Below are 24,280 nucleotides of genomic sequence, written 5' to 3'. Positions count from 1 at the left end.
TCTCTACTAAAAATACAAAAAATTAGCCGGGCGAGGTGGCGGGCGCCTGTGGTCCCAGCTACTCGGGAGGCTGAGGCAGGAGAATGGCCAGAACCCGGGAGGCGGAGCTTGCAGTGAGCCGACATCCGGCCACTGCACTCCAGCCTGGACGACAGAGCGAGACTCCGTCTCAAAAAAAAAAAAAAAAGAAAGAAAAAAAAGCGCAACAAGAAGGGCCTGGTTTTGCCTCGGGTCCGGTTTCGCTTACGTTTGGGGGAGTCCCCGCCTTATCCCACTGTGTCCCCCACCTCCGATGACTGCCGGCGCCCCGGCCCCAGGCGTGTAGGGGCTACTTCCCAGAGAAGCGGCTGGACCCTGCAGGGCCGAGCCACACAGGCAGACAGGGCCCACCGCTGCCCCCTCGCCGCCACTCCCTACTCCGCGCTGCCCCGGGCGGGGTTCCGCTGGTCGCGTTCGAGAGCAGGAACTGGCTGCGCGCGCCCTTCCCGGAAGCGCCCGCCTGGTCACGTGACCTCCTTGGCTGCACCTGCAGCTCTTTGGGCCCCGCCCCCGGCCCGGACACCATAAAAGCGCCGGCCCTCCGCTTCTCCGCGGTAAGAAACCTCCCGCCCCGGCGACTGTGGCACCCAGGTACTCGGGACCCCGGACCCACGCGGTGCAGGTCCGGGAGTGAGAGACTCACCGGGAGGGGTAGAGCCAAGGGCTGGGGGAGCCTGATGGATGAGGGTCGGGAGGTGAGGGAGGCGGAGGCGGAGGCGGAGGCGGGGCCCGGGGCGGAGGCGGGGGCGGGGTTCTGCGGCGATGAGAACCGGACGGAGATGGGATCGGGGAGGGTGGAAGCGCCACTGTTTTAAGTTTCGCTTTCTCGGAAGCCTGGCCCGCCCCCGACGTGGCCTTTCCCGTCTCCGCAGGGTCCGGCCTGCACCGGCCCGGCAGGCCTGGACACTGGTTCAACACCTGTGACTTCACGTGTGCGCGCCAGCCATACCTGCAGTCACACCTGTAGCCCCCTCTGCCAAGAGATCCATACCGAGGCAGCGTCGGTGGCTACAAGCCCTCAGTCCACACCTGTGACCCCCACCACCTGTGACACCTGGCCACACCTGTGGACACCTGTGACACCTGGCCACACGACCTGTGGCCGCGGCCTGGCGTCTGCAGTGACAGGAGCCCTTACCTCCCCTGTTCTAACACCTGACCGCCACCCAACTGCCCCTGCAGAGGGAGCAATGGCCTTGGCTCCTGAGAGGTAAGAGCCCGGCCCACCTTCTCCAGATGCCCGTCCCCGAGCGCCCTGCAGCCAGCCCTGACTCTCCGCGGCCGGGCACCCGCAGGGCGGCCCCACGCGTGCTGTTCGGAGAGTGGCTCCTTGGAGAGATCAGCAGCGGCTGCTATGAGGGGCTGCAGTGGCTGGACGAGGCCCGCACCTGCTTCCGCGTGCCCTGGAAGCACTTCGCGCGCAAGGACCTGAGCGAGGCTGACGCGCGCATCTTCAAGGTGGGACCCCGGCCTCGTCCCGGGTGGGAGGACCCGCCTAGCACCCCGCGGGCCCAGCCCACGTGTTCTCTCCTCCTCTTCAGGCCTGGGCCGTGGCCCGCGGCAGGTGGCCGCCTAGCAGCAGAGGAGGTGACCCGCCGCCCCCCGAGGCTGAGGCTGCGGAGCGCGCCGGCTGGAAAACCAACTTCCGCTGCGCACTGCGCAGCACGCGCCGCTTCGTGATGCTGCGAGATAACTCGGGGGACCCGGCCGACCCGCACAAGGTGTACGCGCTGAGCCCGGAGCTGGGCTGGCGAGGTGAGCGACCCCGGCTGCCAAGCGCGTTGGCATTCGTCCTGCCTGGGGAAAGAACATTCTCTGGATCAGAATTGGGTTTTTAGCAGCCGTTCTGGGAGAGGCTGCCAGCAGGCCCAGGACAGTTGGAGCCGCATCCCCACCTCCTTAGGCCGCAGCACAAGGAAGCTGGTGCGGGTTACGCCAGGCTCTTGTTGCGTCTCTCACCCTGGTCTCGGAACCTAACACCTGCCCCATTCTCCCTCAGAAGGCCCAGGCACGGACCAGACTGAGGCAGAGGCCCCCGCGGCTGTCCAGCCACCGCAGGTAGTCTTCTCTCTACCTGCCTCTCCTCCTGCCAGGCCGCGGAGCTGCTTATGCTGACCCTGACTTTTCCTTACAGGGCAGGCCCCCAGGGCCATTCCTGGCACACAGAGATGCTGGACTCCAAGCCCCAGGCCCCTTCCCTGCCCCAGCTGGTGACAAGGGGGACCTCCTGCTCCAGGCAGTGCAACAGAGCTGCCTGGCGGACCATCTGCTGACAGCGTCATGGGGGGCAGACCCAGTCCCAGCCCAGGCTCCTGGAGAGGGACAAGAGGGTCTTCCCCTGACTGGGGCCTGTGCTGGAGGTGTGGGCAGTGCCGTGGAGGGGTGTGTGTGTGGGGGGAAAGCATGGGAGGGGCCAGTGCACCTGGACGGACACTTAAGAAGGGGGCTGGGGATTGGGGAGCTGGAGAAGTAGGAAGGGACCACATTCCCACTGACCTCCCCTCCTCAGGTCCAGGGCTCCCTGCTGGGGAGCTGTGCACATGGGCAGTAGAAGCAACCCCTAGCCCCGGGCCCCAGCCCGCGGCGCTAATGACAGGTGAGAGGGGTAGGGGTTGGGGGGCCTGGGGCACAGGGAGGGGCTGGGGATGAGGTACCAGCACAGGATTCCCTTCCTGATGCAGGCGAGGCCACGGCCCCAGAGCCCCCGCACCAGGCAGAGCCATACCTGGCACCCTCCCCAAGTGCCTGCACTGTGGTGCAAGGTGAGTGGGTCCTGGGAAGGGGACAGCCTGTCCCTGCCCACCTCTGCCGCTCACAGCTTGGTCTCCACACAGAGCCCAGCCCAGGGGCGCTGGACGTGACCATCATGTACAAGGGCCGCACAGTGCTGCAGAAGGTGGTGGGGCACCCGAGCTGCATGTTCCTGTACGGCCCCCCAGACCCAGCTGTCCGGGCCACAGACCCCCAGCAGGTAGCATTCCCCAGCCCTGCTGAGCTCCCCGACCAGAAGCAGCTGCGCTACACGGAGGAACTGCTGAGGCACGTGGCCCCTGGGCTGCAGCTGGAGCTTCGGGGGCCACAGCTGTGGGCCCGGCGCATGGGCAAGTGCAAGGTGTACTGGGAGGTGGGTGGCCCCCCGGGCTCCGCCAGCCCCTCCACCCCAGCCTGCCTGCTGCCTCGGAACTGCGACACCCCCATCTTTGACTTCAGAGTCTTCTTCCGAGGTCAGTGAGGCTCCTGCCTGGGGGGCTGTCTCCAGGGGCCCCTGGGAGCATGTGTCTGCCAGATACTCAGCAGAGCCCCCTTCTCCAGAGCTGGTGGAATTCCGGGCACGGCAGCGCCGCGGCTCCCCCTGCTATACCATCTACCTGGGCTTTGGGCAGGACCTGTCAGCCAGGAGGCCCAAGGAGAAGAGCCTGGTCCTGGTGAAGGTGAGACCAGAGCCTCAGGGCCTGGGGAGGGGGAGGAGAGGCCACACGCTGGGTCACTGACACACGCCCGATGCCCTCCTGGCAGCTGGAGCCCTGGCTGTGCCGAGTGCACCTGGAGGGCACGCAACGTGAGGGTGTGTCTTCCCTGGATAGCAGCAGCCTCAGCCTCTGTCTGTCCAGCACCAACAGCCTCTATGATGACATTGAGTGCTTGCTCATGGAGCTGGAGCAGCCCGTCTAGAGCCCAGTCTAATAAAGAGAACTCCAGCACACACACTGATGTCTTGGCTGGCGGGGAAATGGGTGCAGGCTGAACACGGGTGAGGCCCAGGGAGGGAGGGGACCTCCCTGCACACCAACTCACTTCTGTCTTCACCACACACATTACATCCAAGCCTTGTTCAAAGAACAAGGCCCTTGAGAGGTAGGTGGCCACCAAAGCCACTCCCACCAGCTGTGCTGAGGGCAGGGACGACATTTTCCCACACCCGACACCTGTCACCAGCCCTCGGGCTGCCGCTGCTGCACCCTGCCTCCAGGAGGCAACTGTGTTGAGTGCAAACTTGAGCAATTATTTACAAGAGCACAACGTAATCGGAAAAGAGAAAGTAAAGAGATTCCTAATTCAGAGGCAGAGGTACACAGCAGCTGCTGGCGGGAGACCACCAGAGATTTATCAAGGACACGCCACCCTACCAGGAGCCCGTCCTGGCCACCAAACGCTTTATCTTCCAAGTATTAAATCAATCAAGAGGTTTCTAAAGAAAATCCATTTTTGATAAATTAGAATGGAAACAGTGTATCTATAATATACATACAAAAGTGTCCAGTTTTCAACTGTGAGCAAGACAGACGCACAGACCAGGTGTCAGCGCAGGAACCTGATGGTAGGCATGCTGGTGCCCCCGTTTCCCACCACTCCCAACAGCTCCCCGGGCAAGGCCCGTGACTGCCTGGCCTCAGCCCTCGGCCCCCTGGGTGGGCGGCTCCTCGCCGGCCTCTGGCTTCTTGTGCCTGCGCATGTGCCTGTACTTATCCACGTACGCCTTCACCAGGTTGGCCACCTTCACGGGGTTGATCTCCCCACTCTTGCTGTGGCAGATCTGGAGAAAGAGGAGCAATCACCAAACGCCCTTTCCCATCCAGATGTTCCGGGCCGGAGCCCAGGGCCGAAGCTGGGGTCCCTCGCCTGCCCTGCTCAGAAGCAGGCCCCGGGTGCGGCACGCAGACAGCGGCAGGGGCCGCCCCACCTGCCCTCCTGGCATGGGAGATCCCCTTCCTGCTCGCTGTGCCGCTCACAGGGCCACCGAGGGTTCCACGGTGTCGGGGGGAGCATGGGCTGAGACGTCACCAGGCACCTGCTCACTCTGGGGGTCTTGTTCTCCCACCTGTACGCTGGGCGTGGGCTGGGTAATTTTACATATTGCAAAACACGTCTGCGTGGGCCTCGCAGGCACACCTCGCACCCTTCTTCCTAACCATCTGCCAGGGGCAGCCACAGGCAAACCCACCTGACCCCAGGCCTGCAGGATGTGGCAACACAGCCACCTGCCCTGGCTGGCTGACCTCGGACCTGCATTCACGGTCACCCCAAAGTCCGTGTTGACGAGACAGCAGCGACGGGCTGCCCGTGACCCCGAGCCCCACACACAGGCTTGCGCGCAGCCCACCTTCTGCACGGCCTTGCGCAGGATGTCCTTGTACTCCTCCTTGGTCACCTCCCTCTTCTGGTAGAAGGGCTTGATGGCCAGTTTCACCTCCTCCACAGCACGCTCCTGCATGTGCAGCTTCTTCATGTACTAGAGGGGGACAAATGTGTGACGCGGCCAGGCAGGGGGCCTGGAGTCCCTCTGGCCAGAGGCACTGCGGTTCTGGACACCTTTCCAGTTCCGGAGGCACAGGGACTGGCTTCCACCCCTAAATTCAGCCCCGACAACTTTAGTTTCACAATAAGACAGGAACGCAGGGAAAGTGGGAGGAGGCAGGACTCACCTCCTCCTTCTTGGTTTTCTCTGCAGCCAGCCTGGGAGCCGGGGTCTTCTCCTCTGAGTTGCTGGCTGCAGTGGCTTGACTGGCTGGCTCTGAGGCTGGGGTCAGGGCAGTGGGCACTGGGGCCAGGGTCTGTGCTGCCCCACAGCCCACTAGCGGCAGGCTCCCCTGCAGGATGAACTGGACCGTGGGCTGGCTGACCAGCGCACAGGGTGGGATGCTTGAGGGCTGGGCTGGGGCAGGTGGCAGGCTGGGGCTGTAAACCTGGGAAGGACACCTCTGCTGAGCACCGGGCCCTACGGCTGGCAGCTCTGCCCAGGAGCCGTGAGGCCTCAGCCCCAGCCTCGTGTGGCGTGTGTGGCACGGGTGCCAGGCCACTGCCCACAGCCCACAGCCCTCCAGCCCAGGCACCCACCTGAGAGGGGTCTGTGTCTGGGAACCCAGGCTCCGGAAGCACATGACTAGGAAGGGGCAGCTCGGAGAACGCCTGCCTGACCCCTGTGGGGGCCACGTCCTCCACATCCCAGGCTCCTTCTCGGGGCTTCTGTGGCCTGTGAAACAGTGCCCCTGGGGGCCCGACAGACAGGGAGGTGGGTGCTCTGTGCCCGCCCCTGCCCAGAATGCTGTTTCACAGCTGGAAAAATCCAGAAAAGCGCCAGGAGCAAGGACCACAGAGCAGCCCTCAGATCCACCCCCAGCAGCAAGGGAAGGTTGCGAGGTGTGCCAGCTCCTAGCCACTGATCCCCCACCATGACCTGCTCTGCCCGCCTGCAGGAGACCCCCGCACCCACTATCCCAGTCTTCCCTGGCTCCAGAAGCTCCCTGTGGTGCGCGGGACCCTACTCACTCAGGGTTCCTGTTCTCAACATGGGTTGGATTCACTAGGGGCTCTGTCCTCAGCGGGGGCCGGGGCCCTACTCACGGGGGGCTCTGTCCTCGGCAGGGGCGCTGCTCTCCGACTCCTGCAGGTTCCAGGTGACCCGCTTCACCAGGGCTCTGGACCGCAGCAGGGGGGTCTGCAAAACCACCTCCTCAGGCCGGGCTGCCTCGTGTGCCCTCCCGCTCACGGAGGGGCCGTCTTCCTTCCCCACAGGCGCCACATCCAGGGCACTGGGCGCCTGAGCCTTCTCAGCCACATCCGGCCTGAGCAGATGTGGCTCCTGGGGGTCCTCTGGCAGGGGTGGGGGCTGTGAAGGGTCTTCATCGTGCATCAGCGACACCTCCCTCTGGATGGCGGCCACGGCCAGGCTGGCTGGGGGCAACGCGGGCTCCGGTGGGAAGTCTCGCTCTGGGGAGGAGTCTGTGCTTTCGGGAGAAGGTGGCGAGCTCATGTCATCGAGCTGGATGAAAACAGCCTCACTTGAGAAATCGTCGAAGACGTGCCCGGCCTCCACGGAGTCGCCATAATCCAGGTCCAGGTCGTCGGGCTCACACTCGGCTGCCACCTCCAGGACAGGGGGGGCCTGCAGGGGGGCCTTGTCTGCCGTAGCCACCTCCACTGAGACATGTGCTTCCCCCAAGGCTGGCGACCTGGTGGGGAGGTCTTCCTGCCCTGGCTCCCCCTGTGCAAGGGGTGCTGGGGAAGCGTCCCTCACAGGCCCCTTCCTCTCTGGGGAATGGGACCGGGGCCTCGGCCGCTTCTCACGGGACCGTGGCCGCCTGTGCTCCCGCGCCCTGCGCTCCAAGCTTGGGGACCGGGACCTCCGCTTCCTCCGGTCTCGGGGCCATGCCACGCTCTCCTTCCTGTCTGGCCGTTCGTGGCTGCGTTCCCGCTGGTGCTTGTGCCTGTGGAGCCTCTCCAGGCTGCTGGTGGGGGAGCACTCCCTTCCCCGAGGCCTGGGCGGCGATCTCCTTTTCTTCTTCTTCCTGCTCTCATAGGGCTCGTAGGAAGAACTGCCGGGGCTCCCCGAGCGCGACCGGGACGTCCTCCGGCTGTGGCCCCAGGGGCCCCGCCTGTGCTCCCTGCTCCTGTCCTTGGCTTTCTTCCTCTTAGCTCGTTCTCGGCTGCTGGAGCGGTCGCTGGAGGACCGCCGGCTCTTGGCCTTGGACCGCTGCCTCCTGGGGCGCTCCTCACCCACTGATGGTGACGCTGACCTCGAGCTCCTGTCCCTGGATTCAGAGCGCGTCCCAGAGCGCGTCCGTCGGTGCTCCCTGGCCACCCTCTTCCTCTTGGCCTTCTTCCTGCTGCGGGAGCTGGATGTGGAGCGGGACCGGGAAGGGGGCCTGAGCTCCACCACTCTGTGGGTGGCCGCCTGCGGCACGTCCGGGCTGGGCGGGGCTTCTGGCTGCACGACAGTCACACAGGTCACTGTCCGCTCCTCAGAGCCAAAGAAGGTGCTGCAAGACGCCCCATCCTCCTCGTCCCAGGGCTCCGGCGGGGATGGCCTCCGCACCCGGGCCGCCAGGCCCTGGCTCTCTGCAGGCTCCTCTCGCTCCGTGTCAGAGGCCCCCCGGAGCTGGGACACAGTAGAGGACGGCCCACGAGGGGGCTCAGGCTCTGTCCCAAAGATGCTCTCCACTGTGTAGGAGGTGACGCAGCGCACAGCCTGAACCGTCTGGGCCTTCGGGCTTTTGATGGAGATGGTTCGTGTGATCTCAGAGGGCAGGAGGCCAGGGCCAGACCTCTCGGGGCTGCTGCTCGGGGCGCTAGAGTCGGAGCCGGTGGGGTCAGACGGGTCGTAGACCTCACTCCGCAGCGGCTTCGTCTTCTTGATGGAGAAGAGAGGCGAGGGGTTCTCCTTCCTCTGCTCCTTGCTGTCCACGGGCCGGAACGTGTTACAGAAGCCGGGGCTGGAGAGCTGGCTGGAATGGGCCATGTTTCCAGGAATATTGATCCGGAAGCTCTCAAAGGTCGACCCAACCCCTTTCCCTCTTGATGGTCCCAGCGGGGCCATACTGCCATGGGAGCTGGGGGCTGGGGGCCGGGAGCTGCCTGTGTGCGTGCCGGGCTCCCGGGGGACCCTGCTGCTGGCCTCGCTCTCTGCCCGCGTGCCTCGCCCTGGCTGCCCGGCGCCCTCCCTGCCAGTCAGCCGGCTGATGCAGGCGCTGGGGATCTCGATGCTCTGCCCGTGGGCTGGGGCCGCGCCCCATCTGCCGCCAGCGTCCTCTCTCCTGATCTTTGGTATCCTGGGCAGCTCCGAGATGTCTGTTCTTTTGGGCGCGGGTTTCAGGGGAGGCCCTGGCACCGCACGGCGACACGGGGGGTTCGAATCTCTGCTTGAGATCTTAGACGCGGCAGAAGCAAGGGGCAAAGTGTGCTTGTTGGTGCCGTTGAACCGGGGGCTGGGACTCTGTCTGAAGCCAGGCGCGCTCCCATTGGACAAGTTCCGAGCCTGAACCGACCCAGGGGTTGCTGACGAGTCCGGCCTCACCAGTGCGCCCGAGGTGCGGGCGGGGATGCAGGACCTGCCTTGACAGCTTAGCCCTGTGCTCTGTGGCCTGTTTCCTGAGGGGCCTTGGGCTGGGCTCCCTGAGGGCAGTGCTCGGGGCCGCAGGCAGTCCTTAGATCCTTCTTCCCCTCTGGACCGACTGCCTGAGTTTCGCTGAAAAGAAACTGGAGCTAAAAAACAAAAAAGTCAATGGCAATCATTTCCCACCCACTCTTCTTAAATGTCAGTGGTTTAACTTTTATCACAACTGGTTTTCTGTGAGGTCGTGCACTTTAAACTCCCGTTTGCCTGCTGAGGTGGACACCTCGTCTTTCCACACCCGGAGAGCTGCTTCAACAGCCGCTCTGTGGATGACAAAGTACAGGGCCTGAGGCCATTAGGACGCTATTAACCGGGGCAGGGGCAGTTCCCCAGTAGGACATGTTTTTTTTTTTTTTTTTTTTTTTTCTTTTTTTTTGAGACGGAGTCTCACTCTGTCGCCCAGGCTGGAGTGCAGTGGCCGGATCTCAGCTCACTGCAAGCTCCGCCTCCCGGGTTCACGCCATTCTCCCGCCTCAGCCTCCCGAGTAACTGGGACTACAGGCGCCCACCACCTCGCTCGGCTAGTTTTTTGTATTTTTTTTTTAGTAGAGATGGGGTTTCACCATGTTAGCCAGGATGGTCTCGATCTCCTGACCGTGTGATCCGCCCGTCTCGGCCTCCCAAAGTGCTGGGATTACAGGCTTGAACCACCGCGCCCGGTCAGGACATGTTCTTAACCAGGTACTAGGGGCCGCATTCTGAAGCTGTGGGGCTCGGTAAGAACTCAGAGCTAACTGGGAAACTGCTCAAGAAGGGAAATCAATGGAGAAAAATGGCTGAGGAATAGTCCCCCAACTTCAATTACATCTTCTGTGACAGACATGGGCTGAGTGCTGGGAATAGCCTGAGGACCAGCAGCCCACAGAGGAAGGCAGCTGTGGCACGGAGGTGCTCACCCGCCCTCTTGGCGCTGAGGGAGCCATCACGGTGGATGATGATGTCACTGCTGCCCAGCATCAGGAGGCTCTGGCCCGATAGGATACTGCCCAGCAGGTCAGGCACTGGCTCCTCCTCCAAGTCTGGCTCTGGCACCGCAGCAGGGAGATGCCTCCTGTGGGCACAGACCCAAGGCCCTGCCATCACTGCCTCCCACAGCCTGAGGACCGGCACCCAGGCAGAGCCCTGCAGCAGGCAGGAGCCGGGAAGAGTGGGGCTGGGCGGGGCCTGCGCCTCCCCCACAGTCCTGGCTCCGGCTGCTGTTCTAAGAGGTGCCCACCAGGGCCTCCCAGAGGGAGGGAGGGAGCCCCACCCTCCGGCTCTGGCTCCAGGGAAACCAGGTGTTTTTGGGAGAAGTCACCTCTGGCGCCTTTGCCACCCCCAACTCCACCAACGGGCGGGAGGGGCAGACAAGCCTCTTTACCTGTTCTGTTGGTTTTGGTCAATTTTTTTTTTGTTCTTGTGGCGAAACAAAAGAACTGGCCAAAAGGTGACCTCTGGTAACAGCCTTATTCACCAGAGCCACTGCTCCTGCCCGAGGTGGTGTCCCTGTGCTGGTGGCTCTCAAGCCAGGGTGGGGGACAGAGGGGCCAACCTCGTGGAGCTGCAGCAACTCCAGTCCACGCTCACGGGCAGGCCGTGGCCTCTGACTCACGACAGGCTGCAGCACTGCCTCACGCCAAGAGCCGACTGATAAGCGTGACAGCTGAGGGGGGGTGCTGAGGCCACCCAGGGCCACCCTGGAACCCCCATCCGCTGCCCCACTGCTGCCCTCACCTCCCCAGAAGCCTTTGCTCTCACACACCTGGAAAGCCCCATGGAGACGGGCCTGGCCACGGGCTGGTGGGACTGCAGGGCTGACCGGGACAGAGCCCGTCTCTTGGCACTCAGAGGGGAAAGAGGGTTTGCAGAAAGTTCTTCACTGCTAGAGGGGAGAACACAGGCCAAAGGGAACAGGTGACTCCCAGCTCCCAGAACCCGCAGCCCAGGGAGACGGCACGGACGAGGATGGCCGAGCACTGGCCACGTGGCGGCACGTGTGATTCGGGCCCCGCACCAGACCTCTAAGTTCCACGCTGCCCACCTGCACTGAGTGTGGTGGTGGAGGAATGGTCACCCTCACTCACAAACACAAAACCTAACGCCTCCACATGCACCTCGGGTACCATGCCCACAGCCCCCAGAGAGAGGAGTGGGTGCCCAGGCAGGACCATCACCAGTTCGGTCACCTGTCGAAGGGGTCCAGCTCATAGGGGTCTCCAAACAGAGAAAGAGATGCAGCTCCAATATCCGCTCTCAGCAGCCCCAAGGAGGGCTCCACTGGCTTCAACACTGATGGGATGCAGCTGCTGTGAACAGGCCTGCGCAGGCCCAGCGTCCGCGCAATTCGAGAGCGAGTGGTGGCTTCACTCTGAATCCAGTAACAAAGAAAAAGATGAACAGAGAGACGGGGATGGCATCTACGAGGGCTCTGTAAATGCCATGTGAAGGCTTCATCAGCAACAGCGAACACTAGGGCGGGAAAACACTAAGCCAAAGTCAACAGGCTTCGCAGGCACTGATCACTGACAAGCACACCCAGCGCCGCACACGTCGGCTGCGAAGCTCACTGCAGGTTATGAGAGGCTACCGGGGCGCTGCAGTGTCACCATTACGTGGTACTTAGCATTAAGTGAAAACTCACATAGAGGGAAACAAAAAATTCAACTGATGGCTGACAGTAAAACCCCTCGAAGGCCGGGCGCGGTGGCTGACACCTGGAATCCCAGCGTTCTGCAGGCTGAGGCGGGCAGATCATTTGAGGCCAGCTTGAGACCAGCCTGGCCAACATGGCAAAACCATCTCTACTAAAAATACAAAAATTAGCCGGGCGTAGTGGCGGGTGCCTGTCATCCCAGCTACTCAGGAGGCTGAGGCAGCAGAATTGCTTGAACCTGGGAGGCGGAGGCTGCAGTGAGTAGAGATCGCACCGCTGCACTCCAGCCTGGGTGACAGAGCGAGACTCCGTCTCGAAAACAAAAACAAAAACACAAACCAAAAAAACCAAAAAACCTTTGAGAAGAAGACACAAATTTAGATTTTAAGCGCTGTCATTATTCCTAAATTATGAAAACTCCTAAGAGTTACTAGCTATTTCCTTCTGATTCCAGGCACAACGGACAGAGCAGCCTCCCACTGTGGCTGGGACAGCACGGCCTGAAGGCAGGCGCTGTCCCTCCTGAGGGCAAGCACCCTCAATTGCCACCAGGCCCCCAGGCAGGGGTCCCAGCACACTGTCTGCAGGAGAAGAAAGGACCCACAGCAATGGCACGCAGGCCGGCCGAGGACAAAAAGCTCGGGAGGACACCCAGGAGTGTTCCGGGCACAGGGATGGAAGAGGTGGTTCCAACCCACGCTCAGGACACCCTGCAAAGCAAAGGGAGAGCCCAGGGGACCAGAGAACTGGGAAACGGCAGGTCCTTATCCAACACCTGGTCATGGCTTTAGCTTCTACTCACTCCAGGAATTCTGTCTGAATGAATAACCAGATGTTCGAATACTCCATTTAAAACTAAAATAAGGGGGCCAGATATGGTGGCTCACACCTGGAATCCCAGCACTTTGGGAGGCCAAGGCGGGCAGATCACCTGAGGTCGGGAGTTCAAGACCAGCCTGACCAACATGGAGAAACCCCCATCTCTACTAAAAATACAAAATTAGCCGGGCGTGGTGGCGCAAGCCTGTAATCCCAGCTATTTGGGAGGCTGAGACAGGAGAACTGCTTGAACTCAGGAGGCTGAGGTTGCAGTGAGCTGAGATCATACCACTGCACTCCAACCTGGGCAACAAGAGTGAAACTCTGTCTCAAAAACAAAAAAAACTAAAATATAGTTTTATATAAATGTGTACTATATAAGTTTATATTCACTAGGAAATGAATAATAATCTCGAGTATAAATTCACATAAAAATGCAGCAGACTTGGCGCTCACACCTGTAATCCCAGCACTTTTGGGAGGTCGAGGCAGGAGGATTGTTTGAGCTCAGGAGTTCAAGACCAGCTTGGGGAACATAGTGAGACCCCGTCTCTACCAAAAAAAAAAAAAAAAAAAAATTAGCTGGGTGAGGTGGTGTGAGCCTGTGGTCCCAGCTACTTGAGAGGCTGACGGAGGAGGATCACCTTGGCCTGGGAGGTCAAGGCGGCTACAGTGAGCCAGGATCATGTCACTGCACTCCAGCCTGGGTAACAGAACCAGACTCTGTCTCCGCCCCAACCTAAAACAAACAAAAACACTTTTTGAGGCTGAGGTGGACAAACTGCTTAAGCCCAGGAGTTTAAGACCAGCCTGGGCAACATGGCGAACCCCTGTGTCTACAAAAAATACGAAAATTAGCTGGGCATGGTGGGCTGTCCCAGCTACTCAGGAAGGATCACCTGGGCCTGGGGAGGCCAAGACTGCAGTGAGCTGGGATTGCGCCACTGTACTTCAGCCTGGGCCACAGAGTGATACAGTCTCAAAAAACAAAACAAAGGCCGGGCGCGGTGGCTCACGCCTGTAATCCCAGCAGTTTGGGGGGCCGAGGCGGACAGATCACAAGGTCAGGAGGTTCAAGACCAGCCTGACCAACATGGTGAAACCCTGTCTCTACTAAAAATACAAAAATTAGCTGGGCTTGGTGGCGCATGCGTATAATCCCAGCTACTCAGGAGGCTGAGGCAGGAGAATCGCTTGAACCCGGGAGGTGGAGGTTGCAGTGAGCCGAGATCGCACCACTGCACTCAAGCCCAGGGACAGAGCGAGACTCCATCTCAAAAAACAAAAACAAACAAACAAACAAAAAGATCCAGCAAACACTTGACCAATGGCTGCAACTCAGTTTTTGTTTTGTTTTGTTTTTTTGAGGTAGACTTTTTCTCTCGTCTCCCAGGCTGGAGTGCAGTGGCGCCATCTCGGCTCACTGCAACCTCTGCCTCCTGGGGTTCAAGTGATTTTCCTGCCTCAGCCTCCTGAGGCTGGGACTACAGGTTCCTGCCACCACACTCGGCTAATTTTTAGTCTTTTTGGTCGAGATGGGGTTTTAGCATGTTGGCCAGGCTGGTCTTGAACTCCTGACCTCAGGTGATCTGTCTGCCTCGGCCCCCTCAAAGTGCTGGGATCACAGGCGTGAGCCACTGCACCCAGCCGCAATTCAAGTTTTTATATATTAAGGTGTTTTAAATATGCAGTCCGAGGAGGTTATGCCTTTAGTCCCGGTTTGAGCATCACAAACATGCACACAAATGACACACCCCCCTCCGCCCCATAAACACAGACAATAATTAGGGATCAACTAAAAATAAATATTAAATGTCTGGTCCATGATTTCGGATGAAAGGGGCCTGGGACAACGAAGGCCACGATGTAGACCAAGAAGGCTGCCCCCAGGGCCCAGCGAGCGTGGGTCAGAGGAGGTGGACGGGGCCTATCAGACACGGCTTGTGTCACTCCTCAAAGCCAGGCTGGCCAGGTCTGCCTGAAACCCACAACTGCTCCCAGGGGCCTCTGCCAGAGGGGCTTGCACTGGCCTGGCTCACACCGGGCTCCCCAACCAGCGGATGGATGGCTTTAGGAAGGTTCCTGGGGGACACACGACCAGCCCTCAGCCCCTCCGTGTGCCTTAGGAAACAGCTGGCCTCAAGCCCATCTTCAGTCTGTGTTACAGAAACGTTCATTTCCATCAGCAAATTGCTGAGTAAATACAGAGAAGCAGTGACGATGACGATCCCCGCTCCGTAACCGCGAGGGTGCTGAGGCCGGCGGAGGCTCAGGCGCTGCCACCCAACGCTCACCTTTACCTTCTTCCCTTTTCTCTTCTTCACTCGATGTTGGCGTTTCTTAGATCTTGTCGCTGAGCCTTTACTTTTTGCGGATGGTCCGGACGGGGTTTTCTTTCTTCCCGGCACTTTCTTCCGTCTTCCTAAGGAGAAGAGGTTGAAGTCTGTGCTTACCTGTGCTGGGCCCTCCCCACCCCATTCCTGCGAGTCCAGCCCAGAGGACGGAGCCCAGGAGCCGGCACAGCAGGACGACAAGCACTGCCTTGCATTTTTTTTTTTTTCTTTTTTTTGAGACAGGCTCTTGCTCTGTCACGCAGGCTGGAGTGCAGTGGCATGATCTCAGCTCACAGCAGGCTCAAACTCCTGGGCTCAAGTGATTCTCCTGCCTCAGCCTCCCAAGCAGCTTGAACTACGGGCATGCACCACCGTGCCCAGATCATTGTCTTTATAGATAGGGCTCACCATGTCGCCCAAGCTGGTCTCTGGGCTCCAGCAATCCTCCTGCCTCAGCCTCCTAAAGAGCTAGGATTACAGGTGTGAGCCACTGCCCCTGCCCAGATTTTTTTTTTTTGACATGGAGCCTTGCTCTGTCACCAAGGCTGAAGTACACTGGTGTGATCTTGGCTCACTGCAACCTCTGCCTCCCGGGTTCAAGCAATTCTTCTGCCTCAGCCTCCCGAGTACCTGGGATTACAGGCGCCCGCCACCATGCCCAGCTAATTTTTGTATTTTTTTTTTTTGGAGACGGAGTCTCACTCACTCTGTCGCCCAGGCTGGAGTGCAGTGGCGCAATCTCAGCTCACTGCAAGCTCCACCTCCCAGGTTCATGCCATTCTCCTGCCTCAGCCTCTTGAGTAGGTGGGACTACAGGTGCCCGCCACCATGTCTAGCTAATTTTTTGTATTTTTAGCAGAGATGGGGTTTCACCGTGTTAGCCAGGATTGTCTCAATCTTCTGACCTCATGATCCACCCACCTTGGCCTCCCAAAGTGCTGGGATTACAGGCGCGAGCCACTGCGCCCGGCCCTAAAGTTTTTTAAAAGGAGAAATAAACCATATATTTGTATATATATTTTTGGAGACAAAGACTCACTCTCTCAACCAGGCTGGACTGCAGTGGCGCCATCTCAAACTCCTGGCCTCAAGCTATCCACCTGCCCCAGCCTCCCAGAGTGCTGGGATTACAGGACTCAGGAGGCTGAGGCACCACAACTGCTTGAGCCTGGGAGGCAGAGGTTGCAGTGAGCTGAGATCACGCCACTGCACTCCAGCCTGGGCAAGATGAAATCCTGTCTCAATAAAAAAAGGAATAAAAATAACATGTTCCTACTGGGGGGAGAGACAGAAAATGAGCAGCATCTAAGAACAGAGCCTGACCTCCCTGAGTGTACCATTAAATATGTTACATAATTATGAAGCAGGGCTGGGCACCATGGCTCACACTCATAATCCCAGCACTTTCGGAGGCCAAGGCAGGTGGATTGCTTGGGGCCAGGAGTTCAAGACCAGCCTGGCCAACAAGGTAAAACCTTGTCTCTACGAAAATAATAAAAATTAGCCAGGCATGGTGGTGGTGCACCTGTAGTCCCAGCTACTCAGGAGGCTGAGGGAGGAGAATCACTTGAACTGGGGAGGTGGAGGTTGCAGTGAGCTGAGATCCCACCACTGCACTCCAGCTCCACAGTGAGACTCTCTCTCAAAAAAAAAAAAAAAGAAAAGAGAGAGAAACTATGAAAGAAAACTAAATTAGAAAAAAGCACACAGTGACAATGGAAAGTAAAATGATACAAACAAACTATAGCTGTGCCCCTTGGTACAAACACCAGAGAAGAACTCTCCTGAGAGACTTTAACACAAATGAACTCGCTGCACATCTGTAGTGACATAAAGATTTAAAAATGTTTAACCGCAAAAACACCCAGCATTTCAGTCCAAATTCATCTTCCTGGGGTGTTTGACAAGGCGCGGTCGACGGCTCTCCCCAGGAGCTGCCCGTTAGTTTTAAGGGAGAATTAGTCACCTCACAGTGGACGTCTGAGAACCAAGTAATTGAAGTTAACCAGCACTGGGACAAAATTACCAAAACTCACAAAAAAGGACTGAAAAACCTGAACAGGGCAGAAGCAAGACAAGACGCAAAATCACTCATCTCAACTCAGCCCCCACAGAAAAGCCCAGGCCCTGATGGCTTCAGAGCATATTGAGACAAATGTTTACAGCAAAAATAACAAGACTGCTTCCATAAACCTCAGGAAGCAGTCCTTCCAGAAAGCAGAGGGGAACAATTTGGGAAGGCTGGCACCATCCTGGTAACGCCAGAGGCAGTGTGGTCACAGATCGGCACGTCAAACCTACATCGTGTAGTGTTTTCAGCTGAGAAGATTAAGTTGCAGACAGAAGAAACGGAAATGCCCACAGCCCTGGCCTTGAGGGAAGCAGCGAGTGGACCTTGGGCGTGGGTCCCAGCACGTGGCTGGCGGGAGAGTCCATCCCGCGAGGCTTACTTGTCTTCCTCTTCCGTCGGGCGGGAGTGCGCGGCGTCAGGGGGCGCTGATACACGGCAGTGCTCAGGCCAGTAGCCACAGCCTCGATGGCTTCGTCCAGCAGGGAAGACCCAAGGCGTCCTGGTGCGTGCTACAGGCAAAGGGGCGGAGCCGTCAGGTGCCCTTGGGGCCTCAGCCGGGCCAGCGCAGACCCCAACTGGAGCCCAGAGCACAGCCCGCAATGGCAGCCAGAGAAGCAGGACAGCCTCCCCACCCGCCACCCACCGCAGCCACGGCCCGGCCTTCCTCTCCCTTGCCAGACAGGTTGCCCAGCACTCCCACGGGGGCAAGGCCAGGACAGCCTAGGACGGGTCTGGGGGGCAAGCTCAGGGCCAGAATGGAGGGCGAGGACAGGCAGACACCAAGGACAGTGGAGTTCTTGGTGGAGGAAGAGGGACACAGGGCAGAGCTCAGAGCAGAGCCCATGGCAAGCCCTGAGAGCTGGGCTCCTGCACAGGTGTGGGGGCGGTACGCAGCAGGGACAAGGCAAGGGGCAGGCAGGTGGGGGACAGACAGCATCCCAGGGGCACAGGGGAGAGCACCAGTCACTGTGGTGGGTGCGGCACAGGTGCTGGGCAGGGCACTGGAGAGGGACAGCCCCCACCCCACCGAGGCTTCTCAGTCCCCTCCAAATTCAGCGTTAGGCTTGCCAAGGGCACACACCAGATGCCCACAGCCCAGACCCTCCGGCTTGTCCAATGCCCAGAGAAAGGCTGCTGTGAGGACGGAGGCCGCAGGGAGCACCTGAAACTGAGCACCAGGTCCAGCGCAAGAGGAAGGCGCTCACAGGCGCCTGGAGGGAGTGGTGCTGGCACGTGGCCTGGGGAACAAGGGGGTTTCCTAGAGCCCTCACCCCCAGGGCCAGGCTCCATTTGCCCCTCAGCACCTGGCTCCAGCTGCTCGGAGAGGCAGCCTCACCTTGGGCCGCTGGGCTCACCGCGGGGTGCACTCACCTGCTCCCCTTAGCAGGCCGAGGAACACAAGCCACGGGGGCCAGGCAGACCCCACAGTGCCAGCGACGCCTCTCCCAGCCACCTGGGCCGCTGAGACCACACTGGGCAGCTGAGGCTCTGAGACAGGCGTCGGGGCCGGGCCACCCACCCAGGCCGCTGAGACCACTCTGGGCAGGCATCAGGGCTGGGCCACCCACCTGGACCCTCCTGGCCGTGGAGATCCGGTTCCGGTTCACGGTTGCTCTGACTCTCTCACTCTGCCGCGTCCTGGCGATCACCCGGGTCCTACCTGCTCGAGGCCGAAGCCTGCTGGTGGTGGGCACCACATCGGCCAAGAGCAGGGAGACCTCCTCCTCACTCACGGGACCCGCATCTGGGAAGAATCACCAGGCCTGATGTGCCACACTCACAGGCCACACACACCTTCCCCAGCGGCTCCCCCCGTGGCTGCCGGCCACGCAGCAGCCCTGGCTTAGGCTGACCTGTGCATGGGACACAGGGCTGCTCATGGAGCCTGGTGCTTCTACCACTGAGGACCGGAACCCCCCAGCCAATGGACCCCACACACAGCCCCGAGAAGACGAGCCCGAGACAGCCCGAGACATCTTCCCCACGCGGCAGCCGACCCTAACCCCGGGGCCGCAGAGCAGACGGTGAGAAGGCCCATGCGCGCCTTGAGATGGGAGCAGCGTCCTCACCAGCGGCAAGGACGACGCCAGGGGCAGCACATTCCGGGCAGAACCACTCGTCCACCGGCACCTCCTGGAGAGGGGGGTCCAGGCATTCCATGTGGTACCTGCAGGAGAGAGCAGGGCCAGAGCAGAGCGTCCGGGTGCTGCTCACAGCTTTCCCAAACCTCCTCCAGTGAGGGGACCACACAGCAGGCCTCCAACAGCACCCAAGTCTGTGACGCATTCCGTTAGGGGCTGACCTGCGTCCCTCAACAGTTCCTAGGAAGCCCTAACCCCCAATGTGACAGCAGGTGGAGATGGAACCTTTAAGGGGGTAATTCAGGCTGAACAAGGCTGCAGGATCGGTGTCCTCAGAGGAGGGAAGGCCAGGGGAGGACACAGCGGGGAGGCGGCCGTCTGTGAGAAGGAAGAAGGGCCTCCCCAGGAACCAGGCCTGCTGCTATCTCAGACGTCCAGCCTCCAAAACCGAGAAAAGGAAGACCTGTGGTTTACGCTGCCCAGCCTGTGGTATCCTGACAGCAGCTGGGCCGACCGCGACGCCCACCCAGAGGCCGACAGTGGCTCGGGCTGAGCCTCTGCGGCAGGTGCTGCCTCTGGGGGCTTCCCAGAGAGGTTCGTCTCACCCACCCGCACTCACGGGGTTTCAAACATCGCGCCTCACACCGAGCCAGTGAAGGAGGAGGCAGTTTCTTTGCTGAAAGGAAACTGTATTTTAATTGTTTCTATCAAGCCTTGTAGGAAAGTAGTTTGGGAAGTGCTGCCACCGGTATGAGGTATCTGTGCCCCTCCAAGCAGCCGAGGCTCGGGAGTCTGTGCCGAGATCCTTGAAACTTCACCCCAAAGACCCCAGACAGCCCTGAGTACGGCAAAAACAATCAAAGGAAGGGAGTCAAGCTGATGGTGTCCCTGAAAATTGAGCCTGAATTCAACTGAGCTTAACTACCACTTACTAACCACAGTGCTGAACTGTTCTAGGATCTAAGATACGAGTTAAACAAAAGTAAACCCATTCCCCCAAGAATCCTGCACCTAGGGCCGGGCGCGGTGGCTCAAGTCTGTAATCTCAGCACTTTGGGAGGCCGAGACGGGCGGATCACGAGGTCAGGAGATCGAGACCATCCTGGCTAACACGGTGAAACCCCGTCTCTACTAAAAAATACAAAAAAGTAGCCGGGTGAGGTGGCGGGCGCCTGTAGTCCCAGCTACTCGGGAGGCTGAGGCAGGAGAATGGCCTGAACCCGGGAGGCGGAGCTTGCAGTGAGCTGAGATCCGGCCACTGCACTCCAGCCCGGGCGACAGAGCGAGACTCCCTCTCAAAAAAAAAAAAAAAAATCCTGCACCTAGGAGAAGGTGTCCGCTGTGTGGCCCTCGCTGGGGCCTCACACAAGAAAGACAGGAGACAGGTATGCAGGAAGAGAAGCAGACTCCCGCACGCACGACACGCCTTGCCAGGCCAGCACAGAGGGGCGGCAGGTCGGGGGCAGTAGGAAGAGCCCTAACTGGGTCCCCTCCTAACATCTGCTCTTACACAAGTTCTCTGGGGGCAAAGGCAACAACTGAGCAGTACCTTCTTTCAAAGAATTCCAAGGTCTGAAAAGGTCCAACCCACTTTCCCACCACTGAGCTCCAGCAACCTTGGAGGAGGCTGCGGCTCGACCTGAGGCCCGAGCAGAAGGCCCCTCTGTGCCTGGCAGGCGCCCGTCCACAGCCGGGCCAGGCCTGTGTGCCCCACACTCACCCCGAAGAGACTGGCTGCAAGTTTAAATGCGAGCACAGGGACAAGGACAGCTGCCAAGACTTGCCCAGCTACAGTGCAGGGACCTATGGCTCCACCCGCACGGGGAGCTTGGTGGCCCTGCTGAGAGCAGAATCGCCCTGCAGCTGAAGGTGCTCAGATCTGACCTGCCCAGGGAGGCGAGGGCCACATCTAACAGGCCTCAGCGAGCCCCTGTACTGCCTTCCTGGTGAACAGACTTTTAAATTAGATTGTAACTTAAAAAAAAATCAAGAAACTGTACCTTATTTCATGTATTATCAGTGTATCTATAGATAGCCTTGGGTTTTCGGTTTTTTTTTTTTTTTTTAGTCTCTCTGGAGTGCAGAGGCACAATCTTGGCTCACTGCAACCTCCGCCTCCCAGGTTCAAGATATTCTCGTGCCTCAGCCTCTCAAAGATCAGGGGTTACAGGTATGCACCACCACGCCTGGCCAATTTTTGTATTTTTAGTAGAGACAGGGTTTCGCCATGTTGGCCAGGCTGGTCTCGAACTCCTGAGCTCAGGTGATCCACCCACCTCGGCCCACTGTGATTCCATTTTGACATGAGGAATTGAGTAACTTCAGACGTGTGATTTTTAAGAAAATTTAGCAGACTGGGCCGGGTGCAGTGGCTCATGCCTGTAATCCCAGCACTTTGGGAGGCCGAGGTGGGCAGATCACGAGGTCAGGAGATCGAGACCATCTTGGCTAACATGGTGAAACCCCATCTCTACTAAAAATACAAAAAATTAGCCAGGCGTGGTGGCGGGCGCCTGTAGTCCCAGCTACTCCTGAGGCAGGAGATTGGTGTGAACCTGGGAGGTAGAGCTTGCAGTGAGCCGAGATCGCGCCACTGCACTCCAGCCTTGGCGACAGAGCGAGACTCTGTCTCAAAAAAAAAAAAAAAAAAAAATTAGCAGACTGCAAACAGTAACAGCATGGAAATGTTTAGAAGTATGACAATCATTATATTGATCAGTTTTAATGTTTTATATCCATCAGGGTTTTTATATACTTGCGTTGTTTTATCTGCCAAGTAATTCAAGTAGTGTAGGTAGAAAGAAAATCAACATATTGAATTTGTAAAGGTCACTTATAATTTTAATTAAGTTTTTTTTTTCTTTTTTTTTTTTTTGAGACAGAGTCGTGCTCTGTTGCCCAGGCTGGAGCGCAGTGGCCGGATCTCAGCTCACTGTAAGCTCCGCCTCCCGGGTTTACGCCATTCTCCTGCCTCAGCCTCCCGAGTAGCTGGGACTACAGGCGCCCGCCACCTCGCCCAGCTAGTTTTTTGTATTTTTTAGTAGAGACGGGGTTTCACCGTGTTCGCCAGGGTGGTCTCGATCTCCTGACCTCGTGATCCGCCCGTCTCGGCCTCCCAAAGTGCTGAGATTACAGGCTTGAGCCACCGCGCCCGGCCTTTTTTTTGTATTTCTTAGTAGAGACGGGGTTTCACCGGGTTAGCCAGGATAGTCTCGATCTCCTGACCTGGTGATCCGCCTGTCTCGGCCTCCCAAAGTGCTGGGATTACAGGCTTGAGCCACCGCGCCCGGCCTTAAATTTTAAACATCCCCAAGAGCCTTGTTAGAAGGTACTACAACTAGGTTGGGCACAGTGGCTCACGCCTTTAATCTCAGCACTTTGAGAGGTCGAGGTGGGCGGATCACTGGAGCCCAGGAGTTCAAGATCAGCCTGGCCAACATGGCAAAACCCCGTCTCTACTAAAAATACAAAAATTAGCCGGCTGTGGTGGCACATGCCTGTAATCCCAGCTACTGAGGAGGCTGAGGCAGGAGAGCCACTTGAAGCTTGAACCAAGGCTGCAGTGACTCACTGCAGAGGTTGCAGGGAGCCGAGATGGTGCCCCTGCACTCCAGCCTGGGTGACAGACCAAGACTCTACCTCGAAAAAAATACATAAATGAGTAAAATAAAAGCTAACATGAAAACTAGGCTTTGTGCCTGAAAACCGACAGCCTCATCTGGCCTACCAGCTGCCCTCCAGCCACTAGAAGATTCACGGCCGCGGCCTGCAATGAGGGCCTTGCCCAGGATGGTGCCCATGGCAGCCAGGACCAGGTCTCTCCTATCACACCATGGCCCCTCGGGCCGTGTCCAGCGATTCCAGGCCAGCCCAGGCCCTTCCTTCACATGCCCAGAGTGGCCACAGCCACACAGAGGACTAGTGTTACACACGGGCAGGGAGCGCTAAGCCACCCCTCCACCTCTTTTTTTTATTTTTAAGCATTCTGCGCTTGACCGGGCGCGGTGGCTCATGCCTGTAATCCCAGCACTCTGGGAGGCCGAGGCGGGTGGATCACCTGAGGTCAGGAGTTCAAGACCAGCCTGACCAACATGGAGAAACCCCGTCTCTCCTAAAAATACAAAATTAGCCAGGCGTGGTGGCGCATGCCTGTAATCCCAGCTACTTGGGAGGCTGAGGCAGGAGAATCACTTGAACCTGGGAGGCGGAGGTTGTGGTGAGCCGAGATCGCGCCATTGCACTCCAGCCTGGGCAAAAAGAGCGAAACTCCGTCTCAAACAACAACAACAAAAAAAGTATTCTGCGTATATTTGAGGAGTAACTCAGTAATCAACAGCCAATAAGCACTGTGCCCAGGGCTGCAGTGACCAGGCTCCTGGGATACTCAAGGCAGCAGCCCTGCCCTTCAGACTTGCGGCACCAGCTCAGCACATGCCGGGACAGTTGGCAGCAGACGCTCCCAGGAACTCCAAGGAGGTGAAGACCATCAGGGGAGAGCACTCAGGAAACTGTCACAAAACGTGGATTTAGGCTCAGACTCGTAAGAAAGGAGGGAAGGCAAGATGTTTGCGAATATGAGCAGAGGCATGGCCGTTCCCTGGCTGCTGAGAGCAGAGGGCAGGACCAAGCAGGGGCTGGGACCTGGAGGGGCCGGTGGAGCGCACTGCAAGGCCCCTACACTCCCACAGGCCACAAGGAGGGCGAACTGATGACGAGACAAAAGTGGTGGCGGCCTGCAGGACCCCCGAGGAGGCCCCTGCAGTGTCTGCGAAAGGATAGCCAGCGATTCCTGCACCAACAGCAGCGTGAGTGGAGCAGAGGCCTGGGTATGTGGCTAAGAACGAGGTGACAGGTGGGGGCACAAGCAGCTGTGGTCAAGGGCGAGTCAAAGCTGGGATGACCAGGACCACATGCCACGGAACAAAGGCCTTCACCAGGAGCCTGCCCTCTGTGCGGCTCCAGCCACAGCACGCCCAGGCCTCCTGGCTCTGGCTGTTCTGTAGTCCAAACCCCGACCCAGCTACTTTCCGCCCAAGAGAAGGCTCCAGATTGAGCAGCCTCACTGGTTCTTTCAACAAGGCAAACATTTCCAGAATCCTCTCGCCATAATTTCACGCAGAAAAATCATTCTAATCAACAGGGAGAGCCCCTCGCAGGAGGCTAATGGGGAAGGAGGGACCTGCCTACAGCCAACGAGACAAAGCAGGGATATGGAGACGAGTGTCACAGGCTCCCGGGAAGCCAGGGCCACGCAGGGCCAGAGCAGGCGCTCAGCTGTGCCAGGGAGAGCAGCAGGTGCAGTGTAACTGGATGCGCACCCGAGGGGGAAGGAGGAGCAGGGTGAAAGGTGAGGGACCAAGGCAGCCAGGATGATGGACGCAGGCAGAGCCACTCCTCCCCCACAGAAAGGCCAGG

At 59.0% G+C, this 24,280-nt stretch overlaps 2 protein-coding genes across 11 annotated transcripts in view; one reads left to right on the top strand and one right to left on the bottom strand.

Annotated features, from left to right (window-relative positions):
• The first annotated feature begins 544 nt into the window (after positions 1-544).
• On the top strand, positions 545-4,073 carry IRF7 (interferon regulatory factor 7). 4 transcript variants are annotated; one of them, XM_050757886.1, is made up of 11 exons: positions 545-630; positions 912-1,249; positions 1,335-1,497; positions 1,581-1,794; positions 2,039-2,097; positions 2,174-2,399; positions 2,549-2,635; positions 2,721-2,801; positions 2,874-3,263; positions 3,352-3,470; positions 3,556-4,073. In XM_050757886.1, the coding sequence occupies exons 2-11, from the start codon at positions 1,230-1,232 to the stop codon at positions 3,709-3,711; spliced, it is 1,515 nt and encodes a 504-aa protein (XP_050613843.1). In that variant the 5' UTR covers positions 545-630; positions 912-1,229; the 3' UTR covers positions 3,712-4,073. The 4 variants fall into 4 exon arrangements, with proteins under 4 accessions (XP_050613843.1, XP_050613844.1, XP_050613841.1 ...); XM_050757887.1 differs by having other exon boundaries at positions 545-661; XM_050757884.1 differs by having other exon boundaries at positions 912-1,497.
• Positions 4,074-4,225: 152 nt separating this feature from the next.
• The window catches only part of PHRF1 (PHD and ring finger domains 1), a 63,046-nt gene continuing 42,991 nt past the window's right edge, over positions 4,226-24,280 (bottom strand). For 3 of the 7 annotated variants that reach the window (XM_050757843.1, XM_050757840.1, XM_050757846.1), the window contains 12 exons: positions 18,854-18,951; positions 18,353-18,528; positions 17,164-17,293; positions 14,675-14,802; positions 11,095-11,276; positions 10,671-10,790; positions 9,826-9,980; positions 6,382-9,018; positions 5,875-6,026; positions 5,463-5,723; positions 5,141-5,269; positions 4,226-4,573 (listed from right to left, as the gene is read on the bottom strand). In XM_050757843.1, the coding sequence (XP_050613800.1) occupies positions 4,430-4,573; positions 5,141-5,269; positions 5,463-5,723; positions 5,875-6,026; positions 6,382-9,018; positions 9,826-9,980; positions 10,671-10,790; positions 11,095-11,276; positions 14,675-14,802; positions 17,164-17,293; positions 18,353-18,528; positions 18,854-18,951 (4,312 nt within the window). In that variant the 3' untranslated portion in view covers positions 4,226-4,429. The remainder of the gene's footprint in view (positions 4,574-5,140; positions 5,270-5,462; positions 5,724-5,874; positions 6,027-6,381; positions 9,019-9,825; positions 9,981-10,670; positions 10,791-11,094; positions 11,277-14,674; positions 14,803-17,163; positions 17,294-18,352; positions 18,529-18,853; positions 18,952-24,280) is intronic. The other 4 variants (XM_050757841.1, XM_050757844.1, XM_050757847.1 and 1 more) reach the window with 3 other exon arrangements.

This window comes from Macaca thibetana, chromosome 14, assembly GCF_024542745.1.
Source record: "Macaca thibetana thibetana isolate TM-01 chromosome 14, ASM2454274v1, whole genome shotgun sequence".
NCBI lineage: Eukaryota > Metazoa > Chordata > Mammalia > Primates > Cercopithecidae > Macaca > Macaca thibetana.
Note: the sequence above shows the minus strand (reverse complement) of the source record. Positions and strands in the feature narration are given on the sequence as shown.